This window comes from Leucopleurus acutus (genome assembly GCF_964270905.1).
Source record: "Leucopleurus acutus genome assembly, chromosome: 19".
Lineage (NCBI taxonomy): Eukaryota > Metazoa > Chordata > Mammalia > Artiodactyla > Delphinidae > Leucopleurus > Leucopleurus acutus.
Genome location: NC_139161.1, coordinates 10745173 through 10761824, shown reverse-complemented (window position 1 = coordinate 10761824; position 16652 = coordinate 10745173). Strand labels below are relative to the sequence as shown.

The 16652-nt window shown below is 53.0% G+C and overlaps 1 protein-coding gene across 4 annotated transcripts in view; it reads right to left on the bottom strand.

Annotated features, from left to right (window-relative positions):
- Positions 1-9514, bottom strand: part of RNF213 (ring finger protein 213) — a 110275-nt gene extending 100761 nt beyond the window's left edge. For 3 of the 4 annotated variants that reach the window (XM_082861188.1, XM_082861191.1, XM_082861190.1), the window contains exons 1-2: positions 9466-9514; positions 6948-7089 (exon numbers count right to left, since the gene is read on the bottom strand). In XM_082861188.1, the coding sequence (XP_082717314.1) occupies positions 6948-7077 (130 nt within the window). In that variant the 5' untranslated portion in view covers positions 7078-7089; positions 9466-9514. Of the gene's footprint in view, positions 1-6947; positions 7090-9052; positions 9324-9465 lie in introns of those variants that run through there. The other variant, XM_082861189.1, reaches the window with a different exon arrangement.
- Between the last annotated feature and the right edge of the window lie 7138 nt (positions 9515-16652).

Genomic DNA, 16652 nt, shown 5'->3' with positions numbered 1-16652 from the left:
ACACCCACAGCACCAAGAGCCTGATACAGTGACCCCACACACACACTGAATCCTTCAGGGGACCTATTTTCAAATCTGGGTCTCGACGCCCCCCCCAGAGACACACACACTCCAGTTGGTTTTCTGCCAGGAAGCCTCCCTTAGACTGATCCCCAAGGCCCCAGGCCCACGCGGGGAGGAGGGTGAACTTCCAAAAGCGCCTTCCACTCCCCTCTCCCGGTGCCCAGTCGTATCACCGCCCTCCTCTGTAAGTTCTGGAAGGCAGGGACCAGTGGCCTTGTTCTTGGAGTCCCCAGCGCCTGGAACATAAAGCCCCTCAGGAGCCTTCGCTGCATGATTTCAATTAACAGGAATCAGAATTTCTAACAAATACATTAAACAACTACAAACACACTCTGAACCTTAAGGCTAAAGAACTAAGTAAAGCTGGGAGAGTATTTGTAACACACGACAGCCCGGGGCCACTGTCCTTTGATGATAAACTGTGGGCATCCTGACCTCCTCTCTCTTCCCCCAGCCTCCACTGCGGGGGGTAGCCCCCCATTAGCCTGATCCAATCAGAACCTGGCATTTCCGTGGCCCCAGTGATTGGCAGAAGTATAGCAGGGGTCCAGGGCTGGTTACTGGGGTTTCGAACTCATCAACTCCTTCTTCCCAGTCAGACAAACAGACCCTATGCTTGAAAACGACCAGTCTGCCTCCATGAGGGCAGCAGCATAAGGACAAAGCAGGGCTGTCAGGACCTGAGAAAGATGCAGAGCTGTGCGTAGACCTGACCCTCTCGGTCTGGACACAGAGCGTGTGCGGCCCAGTGTACTCCTCCTGCCGAGGAAGCAGGGAGCTGGGTTTCCAGTTGCCTCCAATATAAACAGCCCCAGTGACTGTGAAAATCAGTAAGAGTAACCTAAAAAAGGAAGAAAGGGATCTTCCCAAAAGAAAAGAGGCAGTTCAAAGAAAAAGAATTATAAGTGAGCTCTTAACCCTTAGTTTCCCTACCAATGAAGGAAGTGACAGTGGAACCCAAGAGGTACCCGTTTCTACCCATCTGACTGGCCCAAACCTAGACAGGGTATGGCTGGAAATGAAACCTTGAAGACCCTGCAGACAAGAGGGGCCGGAAGAAGCCTTGTGTGGGGGAGATTTTGAAGGTTTCCATTGTAAATGCACCGGCCCTTGGGGGCCAGCAGGCCGCTCCTTGGAGCTTGTCCTCCAGACAGACTGGCCTCAGGGCAGATCCCGTGCAAGGATCCAGCCCAGCCCTGTGCATCTGTGGCAAAAGAACAGGAGTCCAGGACGGGGCTGGCTGCTGTGTGGCAGAGCTGAGACCGGTCTCAACTAGAGGCCACGGAGCGGTGCCACATGGGGGAAGCAGAGTGCACCAGCTTATAGAAACGCATGTGCGTGTGTGCATGTTTCCACGCGGAGGAAACATCTGGAAGGCGACACACCAAACAGTTAATGGTGTTGTGTTAATGAGGGATGTGAAGGGCCTGGGCTGGGGGTAAGCTGAGGGGGCTTTACCATTTTTTATATCCTCCTGTAACATGCTGGTCATTTGCACCAGCAGGTACTTCGTCTACAATCATCAAAATAAAAAAGAAACTAGCTGGACTCAGTAGGAGCAAAACTTAACTAGCATCTACTCGATACTCTGCGTGCTAACCCGTCAAGTACTCACAGCCACACTGTGACTTGCTCAGGCCCCCAGCTGGCAAGGGGGCGGGCAGGGCTTGAACCCAGGCTCAGAGGCAAGGATAGGCCCCGGGGACAGCGCTAGGGCCACGGTCCTTCCCCCAGGACTGTGGCTGAATCAGAGCAAATTCCTGTCCCTGCCCCATGAAGCATGGGCTCACCAGGTACATGCACGCTGGGCAGCATGACCTCCTATTGCAGCGCCCCTGCAGACAGGTGTGCCTGCAGGTAACAGACACACAGGTATCCAGAGAGGGCTAAGAGGGTCTGAGCTCCCCTTCAGACAGATCCCCAAATCAAGTCAATGGCTGATTACCACATGAATAGGGGAGAGGGGCAGGGACCTCACAGGCAACCCCAAATCACTGCTACAAAATTAGTTCAACCTAAATCAGTCAGCTGCACAGACTCCATGCCTAGGCTCCCAAATGAGCCCCGACAGCAGCTCTGGGTCTGCCACCCTCAGCAATCCCCACCCCTCCCTCAGCTGGAAAACAGGGGCTGCAGCTGCCTTGTCCTGAAGGCTAAAGAAAGTACTGCATGCCTCAAGCTTTTATATGAGATCCCTAGAGCAGCAGAAGTCATAGAGACAGAAAGTAGGAAGCCAGATGCCAAGGGTTGGGGGAGGGGGAGGGGCAGTTAGTGTCTAATAGGGACAGAGTTTCAGTTTGAAAAGAGGAAGAAGTTCTGGAGATGGATGGTGGTGATGGCTGTACAACATCGTGAATGTGCCTAATGCCACTGAACTGTCCACGTAAACGTGGTTAAAATGGTAAATTTTGTGTGTCAATGCAAATAATCAATCTATAATAAGAAACAGAAGAGAGTTTTATTTGACCAAAACTGAGGACTATAGCCCAGGACAGCCTCTCAGTAGTTCTGAGGAACTGCTCCATCGAAGCACAGTTTTCAGCAGTTTTATATCTTGTCAGAACAAAGAACACACACCAAACGTGACAGGGATACATCCCTTCAAAGTTTCAGATGAAGTAGGTTAGCACGTACACTGCAAGGCAGTATGACCCCGGTGTCTAGGAAGTGAATCTTAAATATGGGGGTGGGGGTGCTGATGTGGACGCCACGGCAAGGGAGGCATTTATCCTTATCTTCAACGTGGAGTCGCTAATGGTTAAAGCACATGTGTGAGGTATGTTTGACAGGCCATGAGTCAGGCTGTTCCAGTTCACACAAAGTTCAGGCTGAATCATGTATAAGCCCAAACGACTTCCCCATACTTCAGTTTGTGAAAATCCCTTCCATCATCGTTTTAAATATTTTATCACAATTAAAAAAAATTTAAACCACCACATAGAAAAACACAACTCTCTCAGCCCATGCACTCCTCTCACCACCAGGCAGCCCCTGGGTCAGGTGCGGTGGGCATTGAAGGGGAGCAGAATTTCCCACCCCAAATATGTCACTTTGGCACGAGGATTATTTTGTGCTAAAGACAATTAAAACTAAGCAGATTCTAGAAAAACTCTTGGCCTCCCCCTCAACGGCCTAAATTTACAAAAAAATTTAGGTCTATACCTAAATTAGGTCTATACCCTGGTCTATACCAGGAAGAGAGCCATTACTATAGTTACCATTTACCAAAAAACTTATCTGCATAATAGAGCAACCTCTATTTTCCAAACTTCTCCTCTGCCTTGCTGTGAAAAGCCCTCCTCTTTGCAGCCCCAGATCCTACCCCTCTCCTTAAGTAAGGGTGTTACAGAAGCTTCAATTACCTGGCTGCCTTTTGGGTCTCCTATTTTTATGGGCTCCCGTACACATGAAATGTTAATCTGTCTCTTATGAATTTAAGTGTTAGACCAGCCAAAGAATTTAGGAGGGAAGAGGGAAATGTTATCCTTCCCTGCAGCACAAACTCAAAGGCCAGTGCAGGCAGCCACAGAAATCAAGTGGCCGCATCAGTGGACCCACAAGTGCTGGCAGGCGGGCAGCTCCTTCCCTGACCAGTGAGGCCTCCACAGCTACATCCAAACCCTGGGGCCACCCCTCACCCACCGCAGCTGCCTCCAGAGCTCCCCCAGCGGCCCCCAGTCCCTCCTGGACTCCTAAGGGGTCTCAGCCTGCTTATCTTACTTTTTTCCATTATAAAAACAGCGACGGGGCTTCCCTGGTGGCACAGTGGTTAAGAATCCACCTGCCAATGCAGGGGACACGCGTTCAAGCCCTGGTCCGGGAAGATGCCACGGAGCAACTAAGCCCGTGCGCCACAGCTACTGAGCCCGTGCGCCTAGAGCCTGTGCTCTGCAACAAGGGCAGCCACTGCAATGAGAAGCCCGAGCACCGTAACAAAGAGTAGCCCCCACTGGCTGCAACTAGAGAAAGCCAGCGCGTAGCAATGAAGACCCAACACAGCCAAAAATAAATAAATAAAATTTAAAAATTAAAAAAAAAAAAAAAACCATCGACAAGAAAAACTTGGAAATGCAGAAAATAAAAGAAAAAATGCATTTCCCAGAACTTCCCCTGCCCCTGCAAAAATAACCTTCTAGCACTCAAGGAGGAAGTCCCACCTGGATTCCCTGGGGCACCTACCAGAACAGGGGTGACTTGGGGTGGGGGAGGCGCTCCTGACCACCCCCTACCCCCTGCCCCACTGAACCTACTGGCATTGGAAGACCTCCACCATCGGACCAGATGAACATCACCCCTGCTCTACCATCAGACTGCACCATCACCCCTGGCAAAGCCAGCCGCCCTCCACCTACGCCCAGGGTGGCCTGGAACTCTCCACACACTCCCCTTCCACGCCTTTATCTGCGTGGCCTCCCACTCCCCCCACCGCCCAGACCCAGGTGTCCTGGCAACTCTGGCGCCTGCACTGCAGCCTCTCCTGGCTCCATGGATCCCAACCTTGCTCAAGTTCCAGAGGAACGGGCCCCACCTGCAGCACCAGGGGGAGCCCAGCGTCCAGGATGCCCAGGGCTCACAGGCTGGGTGGCCTGGCAGACCTACAAGTGGCTGAAAGGTGGAAATAACTCCTGCAGCTCACCCAAGCCTCCCAACATTTTGGTTTCAGTTTCCATTCCTGTGAATAGTAAGCAGAGAAGTCCTTAGGCAGGAAGTGGGTGTGGGTTGGAGGCAGGACTCACCATTCAACACCTGGGTCCTCAGCCCTATTGTGTGACCCACACTGAGTGACCAGGGCCTGGTCCCTAACCCCCACCCCCAGTGACAGGTAAGGGACCGCCCCCAGCAAGCCAGCCCTAAGGACAATGGCCCTGTCCAGCACTCATTGTGCTCACAGAGGATAAGCAGGCAGCCCAGAAGCCAGCAAACCCCCAACAGCTCTCAAAGCCTTTGCCCCTGGAGCTGGCAGAGACGCCAAGCATCGAGGTGTGGGCTGTCCATCTTGGTAGTGACCATGCCCTGCTAATGGTTGGGGGCCCTGGAGTGACCTCTGACTGGGCCGAGGTGGACAGCTGCCTTGCCTGCTCTCCCTACCTGCCTGGACAGGCAGGACACTAGAAGGTGACCAGGGTTCTCTGACAAGGCTTTTTTCCCTGTTCTGTTGGAAAACACATCAGTTGCTCTCAGCAGCCCTGGGAAAGCCCCTCACACAAAATTAAAGGGTGGCGGGGGACAGCAAGCTTTCCTGGAGGCCTTCCCAAAGGGATCAGTCTCAGGAGGTGCCAGGCACAGGACATGAGACTCAAATGAAGTTCTGATTTTCTCCCATTAATCTGTCTCATGTCAATTTAATTCTTAGACAAACCAGAAGGACCTAGAAGGGTAGAGGAAAACTTCCTCCCCGACCATGCTAGGCCAGTAAGACCTCAACCACAGCTTCCTTCCAGGGTACTGGTTCTGGCTCCTGAGTTCAAAAATCCCTTCTCTGCCAGTTGCTAGCTGTGTAACTCTGGGCAAGTTACTTACCCTCTCTGTGCTTCAGTCTTGACATCTCTAAAATGGGGATTGATGATAGCTCCTCCCTCAATATTTAGCACAGGATCGGGCAAATCATAGGTTAGCTGATTGGTTTTATTTGTGTTTTTAGTCTCTGAGGTCCCAAAGACCCCTCCTCCCAAGGCCCCCTAGTCAGGCAGATGTTCTAGTGACCAGGGTGGGGAGCCCTGGCAGGTGGGAAATTCTGCCTAGACACCAAGAGTTCAGCCATGCTATGATTCACTATCTGGACCAGGAATCAATGATAAGAGTGGACACTCAGCTGCCCACCAAGCTCCTCCCAAAAGGTTAGAAGCAAAAGAAAATCAATAAAAAACTGACAACAAAAAGCGGCCACCTCTCCATACCTCTTACAGTCCAAAGAAAGCATCTGTAACATGAGCACTTTATACAAATACAGCAGAAACAGGATCAACCAAAGAACTGGGGGTGTCCATCTCATCCCTGCCTCAAAGTGCACCTTCTTTGGTTCATTCAGCAATTATTTATTGAGCACCTATTGTGTTCCAGGGAGCATACAAGAGACTTGGGATAAAGCAGTGAACAAGAGAGCAAATGTCTCTGAAGCCCCACCCTGGTATGGTCCAAGTGCTACCAGGACAAAGAGCCTGGGGAAGTCAATTCAGAGCGAAGGGGAGGGGTGAGCACAGTTTTCAACTGGGTGGTCAGAGCGGGCCTCCAGAAGAAAGGAGACAGTTGAGCAAAGACTGGAAGGAGGGTATGGGGGAGATGTGCTGCCCTCTGAGGAAAGGTGTTTTCCAGGCAGAGCGAAAAGGCAGTGCAAAAGTCCTGCGCTCAGAGCATGCCTAGTATGTACTAGGCGGGGCAGGGAGACAGTCCAAGGCCCAGGACACCGAGAGAATCCAGGACCGACCAGAGTCCACAGGTGAGGCCCACCTGACACGGTTCTACCTTCATGCACCTACCGGCCGCCCCTCACCAGGAAGGGGCCTATGCAAGCTGTGGGGACCCCTCCCCCACCAAGTGGGCCTAGGATACCGCTACTATGCAGCATCCTCTAAATCCTCTAAGACTCCTCAGCTCAGCCCAACACTTCCCACTCCCAAGGGAGAAGGAAAACCCCAAGTTCTCTCCAAGAAATGAAACTAAGATTCTTTAAAAAGTGACAGATGCCTCCAGCAAAGGGCCAGATAAAACTGTATTTCTAAGAATAGTGCTTCTTCTGGAAAGAGTTCTTTAGCCATAGAAGACGTCACTGCTGGCCTGGGTTGTCTGCTGGCCAAGGTCTCCATTTCTAGGGAGGGAGGTGGGACTTAGCTGACTGCCCCACTACCACCAGCTCCACTGGGCTCCCAGCCGCATCAGGGCCTTACCTGGTACAGGGGCTGCAGGAAGCAGCTTCTGTCCACACTGGCTGCAGAACTTCGGGGCTTCCTCTTTGGAGATATGCCGGCAGGAAGGACACTCCATACCTCCAGGGAGGGGAATTCCTGAGGCTGGCATGCCTCTGCAGATCTGGAAGCAAGAGTCCCGAGGCAGCCAGTTTTATACCCCACCACCTGTCATATGACCACAGCCTTGCTTCAGTTTCATTTTCTGGGAAAGTGAAATTGGCAGCGGCCTAGAAGTTCTCCTTGCTCAACTGAAAACCAGCCTGATCACTGCCCCTGAGGCGCTCCAGCCTGCCTCATCCCAACCTCCCCCTCCAACTCCCTCCTCGTCTGAGCCCTGAGTGGCGCCAGCCCCCACTTCCTTTTCTGCTGCCCCCACCAGGCTTGCTCCTCCCAGCTTCCTGAACTCTCCATCACTCAGTGAGTCTAAAAATTTCCCCGCCCAGCTGAGACTGGGAGCCAGGTCAGCTGAGCCAAGTGAGTGGAGACTGGGGGTAGTGGCGGAACAAGCAGAGACACAGCTTATGCAAAACCCAGAGATAAGACATGGGGTGGGGATACCTGCTGCGTGCCCCAGGCAAGGGACTCAGACTCTCTGTGCCTCACTGCAGAAATGCTGGCAGCAAATGGCTGAGTCAGAGCCTGCCAAAGGAACCAGCCTGCACAGGGCAGCCCAGGGCTATAGGGCTGGCAGTCAGGATTCCTAATAACGGGGCCAGTGGTCAAGATTTCTAATAACGGGGAGTGCCATCTGCTAAGCCTGCACTCTTCTCATTGACCATTTGGCCCTCAGAACACCTTCTGTGGGAGTGGCAGCAAACCAAGGTCAGGGTCATGCCAAGGCCAGGACTCAGGCCGAGAACATCCAGCCTCCAGGGACAACTTAGTGCATCCATGGTGAGAGTGGAGACAGGCGTCTTGGCTCTTGGGGAACAAAGATTCACCGGCCACCCATTTCTGCTGGCTTCAGATCCAAGAACTCTGCTGGAGCAGTGGTCAAGTCAGCTCCTTCCCCAGCTGGGAGGGCACCCAAAGGGCCCTCATCAAGCAGCGACTCTCTGCCTCAGCCCTTCTACCCGCCCCTGCATCCCATTCTCATTTTCACTTCATCTGCGGCATGGGTGCCCCTCTGCCACCACCAGTTTGGTCTCCCTGATGGTGGGCTCTTGGTGGTGGGGGTGGGGGCGAGGGCTGGGCAGGGCCTGACCAAAAGCACTCAGTGTGCACAGTTATCCTCGGGGCCTTGGTTCCCACCTCCCCTCTCCCCTCCATACGCCCCCCCCCCAAATCAACCACCCTAAAGCAACCACCACTGTCGTCTGGGTACTCTCTCACTAAAATACTCTCAATGACTCCCCTGGGCCCAGGCCTCTGTCTGAAGATGTATTCCCTCTCCCCAAAGCTCTGCTTCCCCACAGACCAGAAAACTCACAGCAAGGATCAGAATTCCTCACTCAAGTGTCCTATTGTTTCTCGCCAGCACCAGGGGCCTAAGGGCAAACGCGAGGGCCGGCACCAACACATCTCTATTCAATCAGTTTCCTGACTTTTCCCTTCCCCTTTTTTCCAGCCACATTCCGCCAACCATCACCAAAGAAAACCAGGTGGTGGCCCCCACCATCCTCACACTCCCCCATTCTCAGCCCTCCCCGGCTTCCCCCAGGGCCGCGACCCAGTCGCGGCTCTCAAGGCCAAAACCGGCGAGGTGGCAACCTGGCCTTTAGCCCCTGACCACAGGCAGCCCCTGCTAAGTCGGGAGAACCCTGCGCTCTGGGCGGCTCGGTGATGTGGGCAGTGATTCCGTTCTCCTAAAAGTTACCATGAAATAAAGATATGGGCATTTTTCGCAACATCACTTTTCCGTTGTTGCAATTAATGAAAGCGAAGGATTCCGTTCCCGGGTAGAGGTCCCCAGGTCTGCCCGTCCCGGTCCGCTATTATGCGCCGCCGCGCCCCCTCCCCGGGCAGCGCTCTCGGGTTCAAAGCCCGACCGGCGCTTCCTCGCACGGGGTCCTTCGCACTCGAGGCTGGGCCCCCGGGAATGTAGCTGGGGCCCGGGGAAAGCGCGCTGCCTCCGCCAGGCCCACCTGCTGCGCGCGGCCGGAGAACAGGGTACGCACGGTGCCGCGCGGCGGGGCTGGACAGGGAACCTGCGGCGAAACCGAAACTCAGCGCCGCAGGAAGGGGCGGCCCGGCGCGGACGGCGGCCGGACGCGGCGCATCAGGACGCAAGCGGCGCTCCCCGGCAACGCCTCGGGCCGGGCCTCCGCGACCGTGGCCCAGACCGGCGGGGACCCTGATCCGTGGGACCCTCTCGCACCCAGGGTACCCGCACTCCGACCCGTGAGACAGCCCGTACCCACGGGAACTTGCGCCCCGCACTCACGGGACCCGGCATCCCTCCCTGTAAATCCGCCCTCCGCCCGCCAAGACCCGCGTCCGGTGTCCCTGCGCCCGGGCCTCGCAACTGCGAATGCCCGCCCCGCCCGCCACCTCGCACCTGCGCCGCTCCCGCGCCCACGCCGCCGCCAGTCCGCGCGGTTTCGTTTCTCGCGTCCTGGGTCCCGCCCCTCTGCCCGCTTCGGCCGGCGCAGCGGGGTTCGCTCGGGTGTGGCCGTCGAGTGGCGCCCCCCAGTGGACCCGGCGCCTGGCCAGGTCATCCGCCGCAGAGGAGGTGCCTCCTGCCGCTGCGCGCGCGCGCGGGGCGGGAGGCGGAGGGGCCCTGATTCCGGCCGGGCAGAGGCTGGGGTTCGCACGTGGCCCTACCCCAGCCGCCCCCACGCCGCGGGCCGAGCCCGGGCGCGCGCATCCCCAGTCCAGCCCCAGCCCCTTGGACAATGTCCAGGACCTTGCGAGCCAGCAGCCAGCCTGGGAGGGGCCCCGAGGACACGAGGCTGGTCACTCAGCCGAGCTTCAAGCCACTCGGATGCAAGGTGGAGGTCACCTGCCGCATCGCATCGGGGCTTTGTGTGGATTAAGTGACCACAGCGGCCCATGCTCAGCCTTGTGTTGGTCACTGATAACCTAGAGGCCACCGCCCCGGCCTGCCTCTGCACCTCAGTTTTCTCATCTGTCAGGCTTGTAATCCGGCCCTAGGGCTGTTGGAGAACTACTATTGCAGTGAAAGCTGGTGTTCCAGGCCCCGGGCAAAAAGTGCTTGATGTACATCAGCTTATTTACTCCTCACTGCAGTCTCCGCTCCCAACCAGCACCTGCCTGAGAGCATTTGTGAGGAGCCTAGCTCAGGCCCATGGGGTGCTACAAATGCCAGTTAGGATGAGCATCATTGTTACATTAAAAGGGCCCAGGGGGCTTCCCTGGTGGCGTAGTGGTTGGGAGTACGCCTGCCGATGCAGGGGGCGCGGGTTCGTGCCCTGGTCCGGGAGGATCCCGCGTGCTGCGGAGTGGCTGGGCCGGTGAGCCGTGGCCGCTGGGCCTGCGCGTCTGGAGCCTGTGCCCCGCGGCGGGAGAGGCCGCATTGGTGAGAGGCCCGCAAACCGCAAAAAAAAAAAAAAAAAAAGGGCCCAGGGCTCCCACCCACCTCTCCAACCATTTCCTCCTTTCCCACACCCTCCAGTCACACTGTCCTTTCTCTGGGCTGGGAACAGCAAGCTCTGTCCTTCTTGGGGTTCCCCTCCTGCAGTGCCTGCCCCTTGCAGGGCTGGCTTCTCCCAGCCATTCAACCCCAGCATCTTTGCGCTCAGGCAGTGCTTAGGGTTTGGGGGGATGCCAGCAGAGCTTGGCTGGGCCCGGCAGAGTGGGGACCTGTGGACCCCGCTGGTGTGCACATCAGAATTCTGGGCCAGCCCCAAGGTGACAGGGAGTCGCTAAAGACCAACAGAATACCGCGCTGGGTGGGGTCATCACACGGCCTGAGAAAACACATTTACCTGCCAGGTGCAATATCTTTCATTTTAAAACCCAACACAGGGACTTCCCTGGTGGTCCAGTGGTTAGGACCCCACGCTTCCACTGCAGTGGATTCAATCCCTGGATGGGAAACTAAGATCCTACATGCCGTGCAGAGTGGCCAAAAAAAATAACAAAGAAAACCCAACACAGCCTTAAGGAATTAGAATTCTTCCAGTGAGAGACTGAGCCCTGCAAAGGGAGGTGACTTTAGGCCATTTTAATGCCACCAGGGGATCTTCCCTCCACCCTCTTCTCCGTGTCCTTGTCCACTCCTTAGAGGACTCATGAAACAGTAAAGGGATTTTTAAAATCCAGCCTTAGAGAGATGGTGGGGTGTGGGGGGGATCCGCTGTCCTACCTTCAATTTAGTTTGTGGTTCAAGATAAACGTGGAACAATCCAGCAGGATTATCAGGTCACCTCCTCTACCAAGTCTTCCTTCAGCCTGTCCAGTCCAGTATAACCTGGCTGCCCAGAGCCATGGCTGTAGCATGCACTCCCAGGCGTGGAGTTTGGAGTGACACCAGCACACTCACAGCTCCAGAGGAGGAAGCTGCTTATAGCAGGAGGCCTCAGCTTCCTACTTTCTGAGAAGTCAGTATGTGGCGTGGTCAGTGTGGTCATCCTGTTTTGACAGGTGTTCCAAAGTAGACAGAGGTTCTGGACACTGTCCACTTCCAGGTGCTGAGGACCTATTTGTAAGTGACCCTGTCAACATGTCACCTAAACCAGAAAGATGGTTAACAACCCAAAGAACCAAGTCAAAACACACATACCACATCCAATAAAGACCAAGAAAAGATGGAAAAGCCAGTATTAGGAGCCCATCCTGAATACTCACAGAGAAATCCCCTCACATTCCCTAGTCTATATCAATGCAATAAATGTATGCATTGAAACATGCACACAATTTTTAAAAATAAAAAAATAGTATAACATTAAATAGTATATAAATGTAATATATGATCTAACGTAATTAGAAAATACAAAGACAGTGGTAAATGCAGTTTACTTTGCAGAGCTGAGCCAGGCGCAGAGAGGAGGGTGGAGGAGGATGGTGGGGTGGTGGGATGAAGGAAGGAGGGTACGAGGAAGCCAGAGGGACTTGACGAAAGGTTTCAGATGGCATCACCTCCAGCTTTGTCCCTAAAAAGATGGTGCTGTGGACACTGCGGGCTTGAATCTGGACATCCTCTCTTCCTGGCCTGTTGTTCACAAAGGGCCCGGGCTCCTCCACATAGAAGATCTGCTTGGGAAAAGCCTGCCCGGTCATTATTCCCCAGGTCAGCCGCATGACACAGCAGGGGAGCCCCACTTAGCCCCACTGCCCATCCAGCCAAACTCAGCATAGAATATTTTCCTGGTCCCTTGGATATTGGAGCACTTGAAATTTCCTCAATCTCATGCATTTGTAGAATGGATTCATTTGGGCCCCAAACACACGTTTTGGACGGTCTTGCTCCTTGCCCGCCTAACTTGATAATCCTGGGGTCGTCTGCAGAAGGGACGCTCTCCGAGGCACACTTTGCTGGAAGGATAAGTGTGGTGAGAGGCTGGAACGAAGGGCCTTGTGTGGGTTGCTAGGGCAGGGACGTGGTTCTGCTCCGGACGAGAGCATCCAGCCGTCTCAAAGCAGGGCCTGTGTGACCAGGCAAGCTGAATAGAATGCTCACATTAACTCCAGAGCCGTGCAGAACAAGAGGGGCTTGTAGTTCTGGGCTTCGTTCACATCCACTTCCCAGCCTGCCTCCAGATCTTCATTTCAGCTGTTTTCCCCACGGAAAGACAGGAGTGAGACTCAGCAGTTAAGTGTCTCACTAACGGGGCTTTGGGTTCTATGTGGTCGGGGCAAAGTTTGGCTGGTAGGAGTCAGGTTTCTGGGCCTGGGTATTCTTGACTGAGGATCATGCTCTTTGCACCCTATGGAGTAGCTGTTCCCGAGTCAGATGTCCCCCAAGTTAAAACACTGGGGGCCAAAAATTCAGTCCTCTGTCAGCACCGAATGAATTCATCCACCTTGGGCTGCAGGCCTGTCCAGACAGAAGGAAGAGCAGACGGTAAGGAGCTATGTTTCCTTTCTTGTTTAGGGAGGGCAGGAGGGGCAGAAGTGAGAAGAAGAACGTAGGGGATTAACTTCATGGCTCCCACAACCGCACATCCCTGTATGTGTGTCTCTGTCTGCTCTTCTTATAAGGACACCACCCAAGTCTAGTATGATATCATTTGAACTTAGCTAATTACATCTGCAAAGACCCTATTTCCAAATGAGGTCACAGTCACAGGTGCCTAGGATCAAGAATGTAACTCTTTTAGGGAACACAGTTCAACCCTCTACAGGCACCAGCTCCATGGGCTTTGCCAGAAATCCTCTGAAAGATTCAGCTGTCGGCACTGCACAAAGATTCGTATGATTTGGATGAACTTGGGTCCTCCCAGGGGATTAAAATTATTTTAAAAGTGGGGAGTGGAGAAACAGGCTCTTTGCCAGCATCAGCAGCTAAATTTACAAAGGGTAGATAGATCTACCCAAAACAGATTTTATAAAAATAATCACATTTCAGGCAGCAAAGGGTTTGCTAATTCACTCCCCGGTTAGCCCAGGTTAGACCTGCTCCAGGTAGGCTTTATCTTCTTTTTTTTTTTTTTGCCACACAGCTTGCGGGATCCCAGTTCCCTGACCAGGGATTCAGCCTGGACCACGGCAGTGAAAGCACTGAGTCCTAACCACTGGACCGCCAGGGAATACCCAAGTAGACTTTATCTTAAAGAAAGATGGAGGTCACTGCCCCACTCCAGCACTAATGGGAAAGCCCACCACTCCCCCCCACATTAGCTCACAGAGCACCCTCAGCTCCCCTGCCCACTGGGTGTGGGGTCTGCAGGGACGTGGCTGCAGAGCCCACAGCTGCTGCCGCCGGTTGGAGCTGGTGGCACCGAGAGCATTGCTCCAGGATGACTTCAGGCTGTAGAGCGGGCATGACAGAGCAGTCACACCAGATCTCCTGCCCTCTTTCATTTTCAAGTAAATGGATTACTGGGGCGTGGGTGGGACGTGATGCTGGCATTGCAGCCTGAGTCCTAAATCCTTCCCCTTCTGCCTCCCATCCAACCTCTCTGTCTCCATTATCAGGGTTCTGCATCAAGCAGCTTCCTCCAGGGCCACTTCCCCAAAGACATGATTTTTATTGAAGCCACACCTTGAGGGGGAGCTGCCTGAACTGCATTAGACATTCAGTTCATGTGGAAGAGAGGGTGAGAACAGGGGAGGGTAGGACAAATAGAATTTGAGGAGGTTCAATTCATGACAGCAGCAACTACTTCTTAAATGCCTGCTACACATACACCCCAGGCCTCCACTCTTCTCTTCAATTTAATCTGTGCAGTGACCCTTTGGAAGATGTGGAAAATAAGGATCAGAGAGAGTAGACAATTTACTCATCATGCGTTATGAAATCAGAACAACCTGGACTCAAACTCAGTTCTCTCTGAGCCCGCCGCACCATGCTGCCTCCTTGTCCGTGACTTTCAGAGTTTCTTGCAATTATCTCCAGAGTTCCAGTGGAGACAAACACAGGCCCAGGGGCTTCCCTGGTGGCGCAGTGGTTGAGAATCTGCCTGCTAATGCAGGGGACACAGGTTCGAGCCCTGGTCTGGGAAGATCCCACATGCCGCGGAGCAACTAGGCCCGTGAGCCACAACTACTGAGCCTGCGTGTCTGGAGCCTGTGCTCCGCAACAAGAGAGGCTGCGATAGTGAGAGGCCCGTGCACCGTGATGAAGAGTGGCCTCCACTTGCCACAACTAGAGAAAGCCCTCGCACAGAAACGAAGACCCAACACAGCAAAAATAAATTAATTAATTAAACTCCTACCCCCAACATCTAAAAAAAAAAAAAAAACAGGCCCAGGCTCTGAACAACATGAGGCTTCCCAACCATTTTAGATTTGAACATTCTAAATCTACATCATCTGACACAGCAGTCACAAGACACAGGTGGCATTGAGCACTCACGTGTGGCTGGTCCAAGCTGAGATGTGCTGTGAGTGTACAGTTCACACTGGGTTTCGAAGACTTAGTATGAGAAAAGTAATGTAAAATATTTCATTGATAAGTTTTATAAAAATTTCATGTTGAAAATATTTATTTTAGATGTTTATCAGTTAAAAGATATGTTAATTTCACCTGTTTCTTGTTACTTTTTTTTTTTTTACATCTTTATTGGATCTTGTTACTTTTTTTAGTAAAGCTACTTGAAATGTTAAAATGACCCATGTGGCTCACACTGGGGCTTGCATTGTATTGCTGTTATTGCATTGTCTGTTGGACAGCGCTGTTCTACATCACCGCCACCATCATCAACATCATCTGTGTAGTCAGGGCTCCACCAGCTGCTGTAACAAGGGGTCTTCAGAGCTTACTTCTGGCCCATGTAACGGTGCTGGCTAGGGCACAGCCCAGTAGGTGGCCTCCTTCACTCCAGCTGACCAAAACTCTGTCCCTTATGATATGTGGCATCACCAGGTCCCCCAGAAGCTCATCGCCATGCCAGCCAGCCAGAAACGGGGAAAGCGCTCGGAGGAGGGAGCACGGAAGGCTTCTATTGGCCAGGTAAGAAATGGCACGCACACTCCCCACGTACTGTATTAGTCTACTAGGGCTGCTGTGACAAAGTACCACAAATGGGGTAGCTTACACAACAGAAATTTACTGTCTCACAGTTCTGGGGGTTAGAAGTCTGAGATCAATGTGTCATCAGGGTTGGTTCCTTCTGAGGCTCTGAAGGAGCATCTGTTCCAGGCCTGCCTCCTGGATTCTGGTGGTTTGCTGGTGATGGCTGGCATTCTTTGGCTTGTAGAAGCATCACCCCCATCTCTGCCTTCATGTTCACATCATGGTCCCCCTGTATATGCATATCTGTACCAAACCTGCCCCCGACCATTTTTTTTTTGACTGCGTGGTGCAGCTTGCAGGATCTCAGTTCCCGGACCAGGGACTGAACCCGGGCCATGGCAGTGAAAGCCCAGAAGCCTAACCACCAGGCAACCCTCCCCTTTTTATAAGGACACAGCCATATTGGATTAGGGCCCACCCTACTGCAAGTATGCACTTAACTAATTACATCTGCAATGACCCTAGCTCCAAATAAGGTCCCATTCTGGGTACTGCGGGTTAGGACTCAACATATGAACTCTGTGGGGCCGGTACACAATTGAACGCACAACAGACAGCACTGACTTGGTATCAGTCACGTGGCCACACTCACTACAGGGGAGGCAGGGAACTGCAATGGTGTTGGTGATGTCAGTGCCATAAGCACCAGGCCAGCCAGTGGTGAGGAAAGGCTCCATCGACTGTGTCATCATCAGTACAGTCACATAGATTCCCCAGTTTATAGACCAAGGCTCAGACAGCTTGTCCGGCTGATGAGAAAGGATGATGGAACCCAGCCCTGCATCTTCTGACACCAAGTTCCAAATTCTTTCCAGGCAATTCTCCATACTTCTCTCTTTTTTTTTAATTTAATTTTTAAGTATACATCAATGTAATGTTCTTTGAAATATTAAACCATACAGATATGGTTACTGTCAACCCAAGAAGTAATCACAGTTATGAGTTTGACGTTTATCCTTCCAGAACTTTTAAAAACCTCATACATATATTATACCATCATTTAGTGGGTGTGTTTACACAAATGGTATCTTAAGATGGGTATCACTCTGCAACTTGCCTTTTTCACTCAAAAATCTGTGAGTACCTACACCAATTCATTCCTTGAA